The sequence below is a fragment of the Panthera tigris genome, chromosome A2 (assembly GCF_018350195.1).
Source record: "Panthera tigris isolate Pti1 chromosome A2, P.tigris_Pti1_mat1.1, whole genome shotgun sequence".
Lineage (NCBI taxonomy): Eukaryota > Metazoa > Chordata > Mammalia > Carnivora > Felidae > Panthera > Panthera tigris.
In genome coordinates this window covers 113,092,397-113,109,070 of record NC_056661.1, presented here as the reverse complement: position 1 = coordinate 113,109,070, position 16,674 = coordinate 113,092,397, and the positions used below count along the sequence as shown (strand labels likewise).

The 16,674-nt window shown below is 40.4% G+C and overlaps 1 protein-coding gene across 4 annotated transcripts in view; it reads right to left on the bottom strand.

Moving 5' to 3' along the window:
- The window catches only part of DNAH11 (dynein axonemal heavy chain 11), a 356,336-nt gene that overhangs the window by 89,464 nt on the left and 250,198 nt on the right, over positions 1–16,674 (bottom strand). For all 4 annotated transcript variants that reach the window (XM_042967928.1, XM_042967929.1, XM_042967930.1 and 1 more), the window contains 3 exons: positions 16,515–16,616; positions 11,408–11,542; positions 5,948–6,118 (listed from right to left, as the gene is read on the bottom strand). In XM_042967928.1, coding sequence (XP_042823862.1) covers positions 5,948–6,118; positions 11,408–11,542; positions 16,515–16,616 — 408 coding nt within the window. The remainder of the gene's footprint in view (positions 1–5,947; positions 6,119–11,407; positions 11,543–16,514; positions 16,617–16,674) is intronic.

Below are 16,674 nucleotides of genomic sequence, written 5' to 3'. Positions count from 1 at the left end.
TTTTCGCTTAAGGCACTGAGGCTTAGAAAGGCTACCACCACTAATAACCCCATGTATTTGTTCTGTCTTTAACTTCTCGGTCACATCGATGAGGAGAGTGTAAATGTCTCCATGAACTTGTCCGTGTTTCCGCCTGAGTGCCCAGAGGACAATAACTCTAGATGGGAACAATTTTGGGTAACGATTTTACTTGGACCCACGGGCCATGTATGCCCATTACCCTGTCTTGTTCAGTCACTACCTTCTAAGCTATTCTCTGGATAAAAATCATGTTAAGTAACAGTTTAATTTGGACCCTCAAGGCCATGTACGCCCACTGTCCCTATCCTTTCAGTCACCATTCTGCTGCTGTTCCTTCCCGACCCAGCCTCCAGACTCACACCCCCAAGATGCACATTCTGCAACTCTTCCCACACGCCCTTTAGAATCATGGTCCTATTCAGATCAAATAACCTTGCTCCCACGACCTGCTCATCTTCACCAAAACATCAGTTCTCACTTAAGCAGTGGTTCTCAACCCTAGGCTGCATACTGGAATCCATGAGAGCTTTCCACAGCTGCCAACAGGCAGCCCGCCATCACTAGTGATTCCACTTCAATCGACATTGATTTGTTTTAAAAGTTCACTTCCATGTGATCTCAACATGAGGCTGGGTTACAGGAATGACTCCCCTGGGGACGCACTTCCCTCGAGGGCTTTCTCTGCAGACTGTTGTCTTAATACCCTCAACACTCAAAATGTGTGTGGGAAAGAGTTGTCATCCCTCTTACTTGCCTATAGATCATTTAGATATTGGCAAATCTAAAAAGACATAAAACAGACTGGTGATTACCTAAGCCTGGAGAGAATGGGGTGATTGGAGCTAATGGATATGGGTTTTTTTTTCTGGGGCTGATGACCATGTTCTAGAATTGACCGTGATGATGGTTGTACAACTCTGTGGATATGCTAAACACCACTGAGATGAATATTTTAAAGGGGTGAATTGTATGGTGGGTAACTTACATCTTAATGAAAAGATATACTCAACACCTGCAACGTTCCAGGTACCATGCCAGGTTAACAAAATATACAGAACCCTTGCTTCCATGGATCTTACACTGCAGCTGAAGGAGGGAAAAGCTGTTAACCACAGTAAATGAATAAGTGAAACAACATATTAGCAAGTGATAAGTGTTATGGGGAAAAATAGAGTGGGATGAGACATACTGAGGGATGGACATTATAATTCTTTCTGAGATTTGAAAATGGCATCTGAACAAAGACCTGATGGGTGGGAATGAGCTATTTATATTACAGCACTATAAATATATGTATATATATATGTGTGTGTATATATATATATATACACACACACACACACATATGTATATATATATGTGTATGTGTGTGTGTGTGTGTGTGTATATATATATATATATATATATATATATATATATATATATATAAAACTATTTATATCTCTATATAGATAGAAAAAACACCAAGGGCAAAGGGCCTGAGGTCAGAGCATATCTGGTATCTGGGCAGTGTGACTAAGGCAGAGCAGTGAGGAAAAGAATAATAAGGAGTAAGATAGAGAAAGGGGCAAAATCAAAGAGGGGTTTACAAGACATTATAGGACTTCTGGCTTTTGCTCAGAGTGCAGTGAGGAGTCACAGAAAGAATTCTGAAAGAAAATTCACTTAATCTGACTTGCACTTTTAAAGAATCACACTGGCTATTGAGATGAGATTTTGGAGAGAAACAACCAATATAGCAACAGGGAAACCAGTTAGGAGGTTTTTGCAGTAATCCAAGAGAGAGATGATGCCTTGGCCCGGGATGGGAGCAGTGAAGGTGGTGAAAACTGGTCAGATTCTGAATGTATTTTGAAGGCATAGCCTGTATAATTTCCTGGACGGGCTGGATATGAGTGCCAGAGGGAAGAGTCACGTCAAGGTGACTCCAAGGATTTTGGCCCAACAGAAGGTGAAGCTGTCATTAAACAAGTTGGGAGTGCCTGGGTAAAAGAGGTTTTGGGCGGGGAGGAGGTCAGGATTTTGGTTTGGATGCACTATATGTGAGACATTTTTCTGACACAGAAGTTAAGATGCCAGGGTCTGGGCCACAGATATACTTTTGCAAATTACTGGTGTACAAGTGACATTTAAAGCCACACACCTGGTGAGAAGTAGCTCAAAGATTAAAAGCTGGGCATTTCAACATTAAGATTGGGGAGAACAGGAATAAATTAATGAAGTCTGAGAAAGATTCACCAGTGACATAGGAGGAAGATGGGGAGGAGGGGAGGTTCTGGACTCTAGTAAAGAAGGTACTGATGGAAGGATGGAGTAATCAATCACATCAAACGTAGCCAAGAGTCAAGTAGGAGGAGACTGGAAAACAAACCACTAGACTTAGCCACGTGGAAGCAAAACTGCACAATAGGAGTTTTGGTAGAGTGGTGGGGACAAAGCCTGTCCAGAGTAACTCAGAAAATGGAGGGAAGATCTGCAGACAGTGTTTCTAGATTAGAGTCTAAAGTGATTACTGCAAATGAGAAGAGAGAAATGGAGGAGTAGCTGGAGAGGCAGGGAGGGTTCAGGAGAAATTTGTTGGTGTATTTTTTTTAAATTTTTTAATGTTTATTTTTTTTGAGAGAGAGAGAGACACAGCATGAGTGGGGAAGGGGCAGAGAGAGAAGGAGACACAGAATTCAAAGCAGGCTCCAAGCTCTAACAGTCAGCACGGACCCTGACAATGGGCTTGAACTCATGAATTGTGAGCCAAAGTCAGACGCTTAACTGACTGAGCCACCCAGGTGCCCCTGATGCATTTTTCACATGGGAGAAATAACTACATATGTGAATGCTGTGGACATGATCTAGTAATGAAATAGTAGACAGGGAAAAATTCGTGAGAGGAGAGAAATGCTCTAGAATATCCTTGAGGAAGGAAAAGTGATGGAAACTAGTATAAACCTATATGATCACCTTTAGATAAAATGTCAGCTGTTCATCTTACAGCATCAGGAGGAAAGACAGGGTATGAGTACAACATTTGCAGGTGAGAGATATGTCTGTGGGAGTTTATACACTATTACACACTAAATGTGTCAAATATCTCTCAACATTCTTGATTGTTTCTGAACTCTATGCTCTGAACTCTATTTCCCCTGTGGAACCACCTTGTTGTAATTATCATAGTTTTAGAACATACTTTACAATCTCGAAGGACAAGTGCTTTCTTACTGTTCTAGTCCAATATTATCTTGGCGTTCTCAAAAACATACCGTTCCAACAAACTTCAGGATCAATGGGTCAAGTAAGAATATAATTCCTGGAGTTGTGATTTGAACTAAGTTAAATTGATTTATAAAATTGGGGAGAATTGATCCATTTAGAATATAAAGTCTTCATTTCTAGGAATGTATTAAGGAAGGTTGACTTGCTTTATAAAAGGTTCCTTCCAAGGTTACCTTAAAGGTCATTAATAAATGACATGTTTGGTTTATAGGTCTTAAAACATCACAAAAACAGAAGGGCCCAGCTGGTGCAGTTAAAAGAGATGCAGTTCTCAATTTCAGGGTTGTGAGTTCAAGCCCCACGTTGGGCATGGGGTCTACTTAAAAAATTTTTTTTAATAAATTTTTTATTTTTAAATTTATTTTTTAATAAGTAAATAAAAAAATCACAAAAAACACAGTCACTTGTTGACTGGTAAACTTACAAACCATTTAAATCCCCAGGATACCTGAGACAAACTGACAAGTCAGAGACACTTAGGAGACTGTTACCTAAAGACAAGCAGAATTCTAGAAACACCCTATATGATAAGAAGAAATAACAACAGATGCTTCTTGAGAGGGCAGGACAAACACTTTCAGAAGAAAGTTAATTTAAAAAATTAACATTGAACAATTTTAGCTCCTCTTGGGACTCTGGCATAGGCTCATACAGGTGTCATGGTCTTCCCACTCTGCTGTTATCAAATCTAAAGGAGTAAAAGATAACTAGCTCATTAACTGGAACCCCCTTTCCATAAGGACGAACATTTGTCCCACATGATACAAAAATACAGATTCAAAGCAGTACACGCACCCTGACGTTCACAGCAGCATTATCAATAAAAGTCAAACTACAGAAAGAGTCCCTATATCCACTGACTGATGAACAGATAAAGACGTGGTACATATATGCAATGAAAATCTTACTCAGCCGTCAAAAGGAATGCAACCACGTGGATAGAGCTAGAATGTATTGTGCTAAGCGAAAAGTCAACTGGAGACAGACACATACCATATGATTTTACTCATGTGGAATTTAAGAGACGAAACAAATGAACATATGGGAAAGCGGTGGTAAAAAGAGGAGAGAGGGAAACAAAACCACATTTAATGTTAGAGAACAAAGTGAGGACTGATGGAGGGAAGTGGGTGGGGAATGGACTAAACGGGTGACATGTAGTAAAGAGGGCACTGTGATGAGCACTGGGTGTTGTACATAAGGAATGAATCACTGAATTCTACTCCTGAAAGCAATATTGCACTGTATGCTTACTAAAATTAAAAAAAAATCTTCAACATTAAAAATGTTTGCTACCACAGATACATTAAATAATTGAGTTATAAAAGGATTATTCTTTAAAATTAATTATGGAATGCTTTTAATAAATTTCATTTAATCTGCAGAAGCTCCACTGACATGTATTTGTGTCATGAAAACAACTATTGTGAAAATTGAGGCATAATTACTAATGTAGAACATCAATACACAGAGAGGTGTAGGATATCTTAAGGGCTTCCACCAACTGAGACGACACACTATTGCATAGGAAACAGGGGCCTGGGAGTCAGGAGGTCTGACTTCCCATTCGACATGACCTAAGTCAAGCCACTTAGACTTGTGTGACTCAGTTTTCTCATTGGTGTAAGGACGATCATAAAATAGATGATTTTTAAATCTTCCAAGTCTGTGATTTCACTTTGTTGATGGGTTTGAATTTTTAGATTTAGGCTGAGCTATTTTTAATACTTATATACAAAATGCTGACCTTTAATCTGTAAGTGGTTGTGAAAAAAAGTCTTTCATAATCCGTAATGTCAGGAAGAAAACAAAGTTTCATGTTAAACTGTAACGATAACCCAAATTTGACTTCAGTTATCAGTTTTGTTAAAAGCAGGTTTCCAGCTATATCACTATAGTGTATAAAAAATCATTTATTGGGGCACTTGGGTGGCTGAGTGGGTTGAGCGTCTGACTCTTAATTTTGGTTCAGGTCATGATCACCAGTTCGTGGGATCAAGTCCTATGTTGGTCTACACTCTGAGTGTGCAGCCTGCTTAAGATTCTCTCTCTTCCTCTGCCCCTTCCCTGCTCATACTTATTCTCTCTCTAGAATAAAAAAAATTAAAGTAATTTATTACTTTTCCTCCTTCTGTTGAAACCATCATTAAAGCAAGAAACACTGTAACACACAAGACATATCCTCATCATACTAGAATTTCCAGTCAGTCAGTCATGACAGAGGTAGAAATGAGCCTGGGATACAAACTATTTTTGTTTTTGTTAACTTTGTTTATTTGGGAATGAGATCGAGAGTGAGATAGCATAAACACGGGAGGGCAAAGAGAGAGAGGAGAGAGGAGAGAGGAGAGAGAAGAGAGAGAGGAGAGAGGAGAGAGGAGAGAGGAGAGAGGAGAGAGGAGAGAGGAGAGAGGAGAGAGAAGAGAGAGAGGAGAGAGGAGAGAGGAGAGAGGAGAGAGGAGAGAGGAGAGAGGAGAGAAAGGATTCCAAGCAGGATTTGTGCTGCAGGCAAAATTATGACCTGAGCCGAAATCAAGAGGTGGATGCCGAACCAACTGAACCAACCAGACTCTTGCTTTTTGCCCCACACTCTTGTTTTTTTCTACTGAAATTTCAAGATGATGCTTCCAAATGCTGACAAGGTAGGGAAGTGACTTACCTTGTGCTGGAGAAAGGGAACCCACTTGCAGTCTACCAACTCCTGGCGATACTGTTTTGTAAAGGATCCAACGTAAGACACAAATGCTGCTGTAAGGAGAACGTCTCCACAGAGTGTCTTCTCTTGAGCTTCAAACGATTTAATAGACTGACCCCAGCGGATCTTCTCTGACTGAAAGGTCGAATTACTCAGATGTAACCGCAGGGCGAACACCAACTTAACAAACGCTTAATGTAGTCACATCACCACTCAGTTTAGTCTACATCCTTCTGTACAAGCTTTTTAGAAGGCACAGAACTGAACTGGAAAGCATGGCAATTTTCATCCTTCTTACGTTTGAAACCCATAATTATGAAGGGGCTCTCATGCTCTCTTCAGCACAGTTTACTGCGTTATGGCATTAGAACTTTCCTATGTCCTTCCTGGTGGATGATCTAATGCTTTAATCATGATTGACCTCTTTCTCCCAAAGCTGACAGTCACTTTCCTGTCTCTGAGAATGGAGCATCAAGAAATTTGGCCAAGACTGAGTGACAGTGGGATTTTTAATGGTGGCTTCAGTGCTCTGTATTCCTCCCACTCTGCAACAAGCGTTCTACACACCGCCCTAGACAAAGATTATTTTAAATTTTTTAATCTTTATTTTATCTTTGAGAGAGAGGGGGCGGGGTGGGGGAGACAGAATCTGAAAAAGGATCCAGGCTCTGAGCTGTCAGCACAGAGCTTGACATGGGGCTCGAACCCAGGAGTCATGAGACCATGACCTGAGCTGAAGTTGCATGATTGACTGACGGAGCCACCCAAGTGGCCCCAGACAAATATTATTTTAAGCATACTGGCTATCAGCTGCTTGCAGACAAAGGAAAATAACAAACACCAATTATATTAATTAATTTAAAGGTAAAGCTGAAAGAGCCACCTATCCTGGATGCTATTAAAGAATAGTGCTGGTATTATGCAGGTTATTTCTCTAATATAATCACTCTATCGATGGAAAAACCTATAACCTATGTAAAAAATGGACATCAGGAGGATCTCACTAGCTTTGAAGATAATACGCTCAAAGGATTCTGTTCAAGTCCTTCTATATAGTTGGATGACCATTTAAATCTGACTTCCAGGTTAAGTATGGGGAGGTCTTAATATTGGATTTGCATAAAACTGCACTAAGTATCTTTGGATTGACTGAACTGAAGGATAGTTCACTAATTCACTTTGTTTCAATGCAGGCTAAAATTGGTGTCACATTCTAAGCACATGCAAATTAATAGGAACTGAAAAAAGATCAGCAATGTGATAATAGAAGCAAAGAAGAACTCTGGAATTTAGCTTTGCTTGTGAAGAACAGAGAACACAGCAAAAATGATATATGTCAGAATAGACTGGAATGCCAGTCCCCTGCAAGCCATCATACTACCCATAACCCCAGAGGTCATGAAATTAATGAGAATGGTTATCAAAGCTATTATAAATTGTCTTCTTGTTTTGCTTGATAAAGATCATCCCAAGTTAGCCATATAAACACTAAGGGACTTCAATTCTTTAGGCCTCTTTATTGAATTCATTACTTTCCTTCCTTAGCTACAGACCATACATCCATTAATTTCGAAGAGAAATTTCTCATTTGCCTTTCCTCCATCTTTGTTGTCTTTGGATAGTAAATGATAAACAATAAAGTGCACCCACCTCATTCTCCAAAACAGCTTTGAAATTTGAAGATTTACTAAACATAGCTTATTGGCTACTGAAATCGTCAATAATTTCACCATACCACCCACACAACATAAATCATTACTGACATTGGCTAACAAGGGTTTAAGAGTTGGAACATGTCCTGTAATAAATTTCTAGACAGTTAAAAATCACTATAATTTTATTCTAATGCATTATAGATTGCCTGTAATGTCATCCTGGCTGGGGTGACCCATTTCTAATTTTGAACAGCTGTTCAGCTCAGGAGTTAGTTAATGATTAAATATAAATTGCCTGATTTATTAGTCTGAATGGTTGAGACTATAGCTTCCAGGTCAATGCTATATAGACAAAATCATCAGTCTTGATGCTTTTCAGAAGTTAACTGTCTCCTGTTCTAGTCAGAAAGAATTTGTCCTCAAAGGAAAAGGTCTGACATCTTCAATTAATCCTTAAAAAAAAGTGTGTGTGTATACAAATACATATGTAATTTGTTTTTTGAATAGTTAACATTATTTCACTTTCTCTCCTCTCCTTGTCTAAATCATCCTGAACAAATAAAGCCTTTGGAACTTGGCTATGTGTTAGAAAGCCAAAGGTACAGCCTGTCTTTTCCTACAGTATACCTACTATAAGAAAACAGTCTAATTAACTGGCACTTTTTCATTTTCTTAGGTGCCTCACAAATAGTAAATGTTTCAAACTACTTAAATCATACCACTTTCAATAGAAACAGGTATAAACCTCACTAGTAGCAGTGGAATTTCTCAACTGATCTAAGAACAAATCTTCAAAGGGCTATATATATATATATATATATATATATATATATAGCCCTTCAAAGGGCTCTCTCTCTCTCTTTCTCTCTCTCTCTATATATACACATATACATATATATACATATATATATACATATATATATACACATATACATATATATACATATATATACATATATATACACATATACATATATATACATATATATACATATATATACACATATACATATATATACATATATATATACATATATATATATATTTTTTTTTTTTTTAACACAAAAGGCTCCTCAAACGCAACCATCCAGGAGCTCCTGGGTGGCTCAGTTGGTTGAATGTCCAACTTCAGCTGAGGTCATGATCTCGCAGTATGTGGGTTCAAGCCCCACACTGGGCTCTGTGCTGACAGCTCAGAGCCTAGAGCCTGTTTCAGAGTCTGTTTCTCCCTCTCTTCCCCTCCCTCGCTCACACTCTGTCTCTCTCTCAAAAATAAATAAACATTAAAAAAAATCCTCAGCCATTCACTCATTCAACAAATATCTATTGGTGCCTATGATGTGCCAAGAATTATTCTGTTTGGGATCAAGCAGTGCAGAAAACCGATGTAGTTCCTGTTCTTGGGGAGCTTCTATTCTAGTTAGGGAAAAAAGACCTCCCCCCACCCCCTGCCAAAAGTATATGCATTCACAAATGTATGTTTTTAAGGGTGTCATCTGGTGATAAATGCTATGAAAAAATAAAGCTGACTAAGTGGAAAGAGAGCTGTAAGCGGGGGTGGCTGTGTATACGGGCCGAGCAAAACTGCGTGATAAAGAGAACGTTTTAGCAGCAACCTGAAGAAAGTGAAGGAGCCAGCGATGTCATTAGTTGGACATGTGTAAGCGACGTGGAGGAAAAAGGCAGAGGCCACAGATCTAAGAGTGACTGACAGTATGAGAGGAGCAAGGGGGCCGGCAAAGGTGGAGTGAGAGGGAAGGTAACAGGTTTAAGGACAGAGAAACATCTGGGAGCCAGATCACATGGAGCCTTGTAGGCCAGGGAAAGACTTTGGACTATATTTTGAGTTAGACAATTAGTTACTGGAGAATTCTACGAGAGGGAAGACACAAATGAACTTAATTTTTAAATTATTCAGCTGCAATGAGGGGAGTGGACTTTCGGGGGCAATGGTGAAGACTGGGGCAGTATTCCAGGGAAGAGAGGGGGTGGCCTGGACCAGCACAGGAAGAAGGCTGTGATTGGAAATGTACTTCACAGGTAGAGCCAAAACAACATGCTGATGGATTGGGTATGGGTCATGACAAAGAGAACAAAAACTCAAGAGCAAGTCCAAAGCTTTTACTTGCAATTACTGAGATGGAATGGACAGAGTGGATTTTACAGAATGGACTGTGAGTTTAGATACAATGAACTTTTAGAGGGATGATGGGTTTAACTTTGTAGTAAATTTAAATTAGATTTTTTCAAGTCTACTCTAAAAGTTAGGCTATCGCCTAACCCAACCCATCCTAACACACGTCTACCTTCTTTGTTGCTAAGAGAATTCTGATTTTCAAGAGCGATGATGGGCCCAGCCCCACGAGATTGGCTTAGCCAATCATGATAACCCCATTTCCCATTTTCCTGGCCTTCTTTGCAGCTAGATGTGGTCAATCTAGTTCTGGCTAAAGAAGCTTAAGTGGCTGTCTGCCAGATGGGTTTCCAGGAGAAAAATCCAGCTGCTCCAGATCGTTTCTCTCTCCCCTGAACCTGGAGGTATAGCAGCCATCTGTGAGCGTGCTGCAGAGTGCCTCAGCGTGAAGGACCACATGCTAAATATGGAGAAGCAGAAGGGACACAGAGATTTGAAGTCTGATCACTAATTCCCTGAATCAAATTCCCTGATGGTGGTCTACCCCTGGAAAGCTTTTGCAATATACAAAAAATAAATTCCCATTTGTTCAAGCCACTGTAAATCAACTTTTCTATCACCTTCAGTTAACTGCTTTTCTAATAGTTCAGTATATGCTTTCAGGAAGCACTTAAATAAAAATAACAGCTTTACTGAGACTTAATTCGCGTATCGTGGAATTTACCCTGTAAAGTACATATTTGAGTGGTTTTTAGTATATTCACAGACTGGTATGATCATCCCCACTAATTGGAGAATGTTTCTCTCACATAATGGACAAACTGTACGTCTTAGCAGTCACTCCATACCCTGCCCCCTTGCCCAGCCCCTGGCAACTGCTAATGTGTACATTTTGTAGTTTTGCCCATTCTGGACATTTCACATACACGGAATCACATGTTATGTGGCATTTTGTTCTGTCTTCTTTCACTTGATTTTCATTTATTTGGTATTTTCAAGGTTCATCCATGTTGTAATATGTATCATACCTCAATCCTTTCTATGGACAAATAATATTCTATTGTATGAATATATTACACATGGGAGAGCAAATAAAATCTGTAACTTCCTGAGGACAAGGACTTAAGTTGTTCTACCACTGTGTTCAAACAGGAGACATTTAAAAGAATTGTTTTAAAAATATTTATTTAACAGAGTAACTATCATAATATTAGGAAGTCAGTCCCTTGTAAAAAGATGTCACAGAAAAACCAACCAACCCACCCTGAAGGCTTATTTTTTAAAATGTTCTGATGGAAGAACTCAAGGGCAAGTGTATATGAATAGGTTCAGACAACAGTTCAATCCCACAGTTATCTAACACCTGTTCTTGGTTTACGACAGATCTTAGGAAAATCACGAAGTTCAGGGCTATATACTAAAAAATACAAAGAATCCATCACTTCTTCCTTTCAGTCCATTGGAACTACAGTATTTATGATGATTATTTTGCTTCATTGTTGATTCCATGTCTATTTAGTTATTATCTATTTAGTTATTTTAACAGCAAATAAAGATACTCCCCCTCCCCCCCCCCAAAAAAAACATGTGATCTGAATATTTTAATTAGAATTTTGGAAGAAAAGGTCAACTTGCCTCAAGTTCCTTGACAAGCCTGTTAGCTAGTTCAATGGTTTTGTTGGTTTGGTTCACCTCTTCTTGACACTGAACTTTCTTGGCTATTGCTTTTTCAAAGGAAGCAGTGAGTCTGCTCAGATTTCGATCCAAATCCTAGGTAAGAGTTACAATTAGCTTTTGAGACCTTTTTAGGTGAAATGGAAATAGTATAGTTATCTTAAAAATCTATGACCTTTAGGTCAATGAAACCAATCTCTCTACCTCTTTGATCTCTGCCCCTGTAGCATACATAATATTAGGAAAGAAAAAGGAGTAGTGATAATAAACACCTCAGTGCCATTGTAGATGACAAGTTCACCATGTGGTCTTTTCACCTTCCTTCCTCACTAAGCAGAGGGCACATAGTGACTGCAGAGAGTGGACAAGCCCTCCAGACTCAAACACACCCTGGGTGCTCTGTCCCCTCTCCCGTGTGCCTAGCTAAGCCTCATCCTCCAGTACCACCTTTGGAATGATAATGGTCATCTTTTGGTTCTCCACCTCTTGACTCTTTTCTTATTTCTCATTGGTCCATAACTCAGGCAATGAAGAGTAGTGTTAATGATTAAGCCTCTCCAGACCTCAGCAACCTGACCCAACTTGGGACAATCAGATTTTATCTTTTGGGAATGGGAATTAAACTTAGAGGTATGTCATTGTCTTCAGCATCAAAAGACCTGGAAAGATCTGTACACTTTGGAGGGCTTCCTTTGGAGAGGGACCATCTTTCACCAGAGGCATAGGAAAACAGGGGAACCTGCTCTGGAGAAATAAAGAATGAAAGGGCAGCAAAACGAGAAATCACACAACTCTAGACAAACACCAAAAGACATTCATGGCAGCTTGTTTCCTGGATCTCTTTCCTCCTAAGACCAAGTCATATTGTTTTTCCTCAGAGTTCCAGAAGTCATCCCGCTCTCTGTTTTGGCTTAAGGTTTTCTAAGTAGATTTCTATTATTGATAGGCAAAAAACATGGTGAGTGACATATTAGTACTTGGGAGAGTTCTTACTACAGTAACTTGCTATCTGCCAAGTTCTTAAAACCCCAAATAAGATTTAGGACATTGCTTTTGTAAATAAGTGGGAAGTTCCAAGAGACTTTACTAAACAAACCTGTAGAACATTCACTATTCATAATTTAGAGATTGCTTATATTTGTCAACGACCCAGTTATCATTATTTAATTTATATCATGAAAGCAGCACCTCCTAAAGGAAATGATGTCTATGTCACATTTAAACAGTGAAACAGTATCAAATATATGAGAACACACTACCATTTAGAGATCAGATTAAAATACATAATATTTAAATGTCTATTTTAGGTCATTACAAGTACTCGTGGTCTTATAAAATACAGAAGCATGCGTGAGCCCTGGCATCCGACAGCTGTGTTCATATTTGGACTCCGCTACCAGCTAAGCAGCATCAAGGCAGACTGCTTACTTAACCTTTCTATGCCTGTTTCATCACCTGAAAAATGGAAATAGTAACGTTACCCAATTCACAGCGTTGACCTAAATATACACAGAACTAAGGTATACAATGATGCATATCGGTTCCCTTCACACGGTTGGGAGACCACAGTCTTCCATACAACATCAAGTTGGGAGACAACAGTCTCTTGTGTCTTTGTTTCTACGCCTCTTGTGAAAAGGCACTGACAGCTTTTGTTCTGAACTATCTTTCCTAACATATCTGCATTGCAAATAGGCTTGGAAAATAGAGACTGTTTTTCTCTCTGGGCAGAAGACAAAACTGTCTCCAGATAAGAATAAAGATAGACTTCTCTCTAGGGCAAAGGGTGGGCAGGTTTAGGTGTAGTCCTCTTTATACTGGGGGTTTCTGGGCTTGCGATCTCTATACAAACCCAGTGTGTGGACAACATCAGCTGGTCCTCCGTGCATCCGTCCCATGGAAACTGGGGGACCAGAGGACCAATGCACTATGTCCATGCTGCTGGCTGTGCTGTGCATCACACAGTCCTCGGGTCTCTGACCCACACGTATCAGGTCTTCTGCCCGCCTCCATAAAACTAACTTGTTAGCTTGCACGTAAGGCAAAATCTGGGTTCCTTCACTGTTCTTGATAGGCCCTGGCCTCTCAGCTTCCAGAAGTAAATGGACAAAGAAAGGAGGGAACCAGCCCACCAAATACCCTAAACCAGTGCTTTGCAAACTTGGGTGTGCATGACAACCCTCTGGAGGGTTTGATAAACCCACACTCCAGGATTCCCCCACTGGAGTTTCTCATTTAGTAGGTCTAGGGTGGGGTCTGAGAGTCTGTATTTCTAATGAGTTCCCAGGTGACACTTTTGCTGCTGGTGTAAGCAACACACTTGGAGAAACAGGGTCCTAAAAAGAAGGACTTCAGATTTGCTTCACGGCCATCCTTAAGCCCTGTATATTTGAGAGACTCAATGGCCTTTCTTCCACTCCAGCTCAGCCATTTCTTTTTTGCTCAACTTTCAATTAAAGGGTGTCTTTTAATCTTAAACTAGAGAGCCAGAGTAAAAAGAACAAATACATACAGACCAACACTGGTATGAATGAACTGCCGTCACAGCACAGAAGCTGACATCAGACACATCCCTACGTTGCTAGGTGAGAAAGCGACAGGAGATGCAAATCAGGAGGAGAGAAAGCCCAGGAGAGAGGAAAAATCAGAGGCTGCAGGACACGAAGGCAAAGCTAGCAAAAAGTGTAATTTCACTTGGGCTCAAACATTCGTCTAACCTGCGCCAACAGACAGAAACTACGCAGAGGTACTTTGTCCTTGCCATGACCAGCCATGGGGTCTTCCCAGAGAATTGAACCTTGGTGGAAACTGCAGAAATTCTGTTGCATTAGTGACTACTCTTCGGAAATGCGTTTGTGGTAGGGGGATAGAGAGGACACATTCTTCATCAAGACATTTCAATTGTTACTCTATCTTCTTTCCTCTGTGTCTGCAAACTTAGCTCTGTGGCCTACTGATATGTGAGCCTCTCCTTATAACGTGAGTCTCTGAAAACAATTGTCACGAGCAATTCTATTGAGCCACTTGCAGGCTGTGTACAAAGGATTACTGATTCTGCAACCACACAAAGTCTGAGGTTTAGAATCACCTGTGGCTGCCTTAAACATCCTCATCACTTTTTCTATGAACATTAAATTGCTTACAATTTACATGAAACTGTTAATAGCAGGTGACAATTTTTTAAAGGATTTAGTCAAGTTGAGAGAGTTTTGACCGATGGATGTAATTTTTTATAAAATCAGTATGCTACCTGAAGTTTACCTCAATCAAGAGTTGTTGATTTGTTTTTCTTCCAATGGTCACCCAGTGCTTGTTGAATGGTATGTTTGGTGCTATCATAGGAATGTGTGTGGACTGGACAGAAAGGAGAGGATGGGCAGGTAGGGAGTGAGGGTCAGGAAGTCTAGTAGAGGAAGCAGTCTTGACAGAGAAAGGGGTGTTAATTACTGTGGGAAGTGCTGAAATTTTCCATATTTTAAGAACACTTTTGGGGTTATTAACCATCTTGTCAAAATATCTAATCAGAAAGAAGGCATCTTCTTCAACAGTCAAAGTTTCCAGTATTGCTAGCGAGACAAAATTTGAATTCTTGGGGTGCCTGCATGGCTCAGACAATTGAACATCCAACTCTTGATTTTGGCTCAGGTCATGATCTCATGGTTTGTGGGATTGAGTCCTGCATGGGGCTCTGCACTGGCAGTGCTGAGGGAGGCTGCTTGGGATTCTCTCTCTCTCTCTCTCTCTCTCTCTCTCTCTCCCTCTGCCCCTCCCCCCTCCCTCTCTCAAAGTAAATAAATAAACATTTTTTAAAAATTCAATTCTGTAGCATGAAAGGCAAAAAATGCCCCTGCTCACCCTTACAAGTTCATTCCTCATCACTCTGTGCTGTTCCCAACCTTCCCGAAATTGCTTATCTTAGTGCTCTGGCCTGTTGAAGTTCCTCTCAAATGTACCAACTGCTTCTTCCCTCATTTTATTTATTTATTTGCCAGGAATACCTTTCCCAACATAGTTATTCCTGTGATTCCTATGAAACTTTTGAAGTCCATGTCAAGTACACCTTCATTATGAAATTTTCTCTAATTTCTCCAGGCTGAATAATTCTGTGGTGCTGCTATCACAGTGTATATGTAGTTATATAAGTACTTGTAACACTGGCCGGGAATGACTGGTTGTTTATTTGTGAAAATATTAACAATGACTGTGTTTGTGGCTAATATTCTCTAAGCACTTACTATGTGGCCAGTACCATGCTAAATTCTTAATATGAACTACTCTTGTTTAATCCTTATAATTCTACCTAAGAAACACATGCTATTATAAAGCCTACTGCACAGATGAGAAAACAGAACTCGGAGAGGTGAACTAATTCGTGCAGGGTGAAACAGTAGATGTCGAGCCAGGATGTAAATCCAGGAATTCTGGCTCCAGAATCCTTGCCTTTTTTTTTTTTTTTTTTTTTGCAAAGAGAGGGAATGCAAAGAGTGGGAGCAAGGGGTTGGGGAGGGGGGGGGAGGGAGGGAGAGAGAGAGGGAGAGAGAGAGGGAGGGAGAGGGAGAGAGAGAGGGAGGGAGAGGGAGAGAGAGAGGGAGGGAGAGGGAGAGGGAGAGAGAGAGGGAGGGAGAGGGAGAGAGAGAGGGAGGGAGGGAGAGAGAGAGAGAATGAGAATCAATCCAAGCAGGCTCCAGGCACGGCATGGAGTCTGAGGAGGGGCTCCGTCCCACAACCCTAGGGTCATGACCTGAGCCAAAATCAAGAGTCAGATGCACAACCGAATGAGCCACCAAGGCGCCCCTGAAATCCTTGCCTTTAGTCGCTATCTGCTATGCTCCTCCTCCTCTTCCAACAGGAAAGTTTTTTTTAAGTCCAGAAACCATGGAAGTTTCTACTTTTCCAGGTCCGTGTCTAGCATACAGCAGATAAGAACTATCTACTGAACGGGTATGTAAATAAATGTATCGATGAAAGTTCAAATTCCTTTCTTCTTGCTTGGGCTCAGATGGGGCCCTGTCTAAGCAGGGAGGTAACGTCTCTCGGGAACTTCCCTAGTGTTACATTTTGCACTCACCTCAAGCTTTTTCCTGATAGCCTCGAGTTTTTCAGTAGCTGCAGCCAGTTCGAAGTTGGCTTGGGCTAAAGCCTGCCGTTTTGGCTCCACGTCACAGTAGACCTGAAAATCCACACGGGTTTTAACTCATGGGGTAATAAGACGCAAAGAGGACACGTAA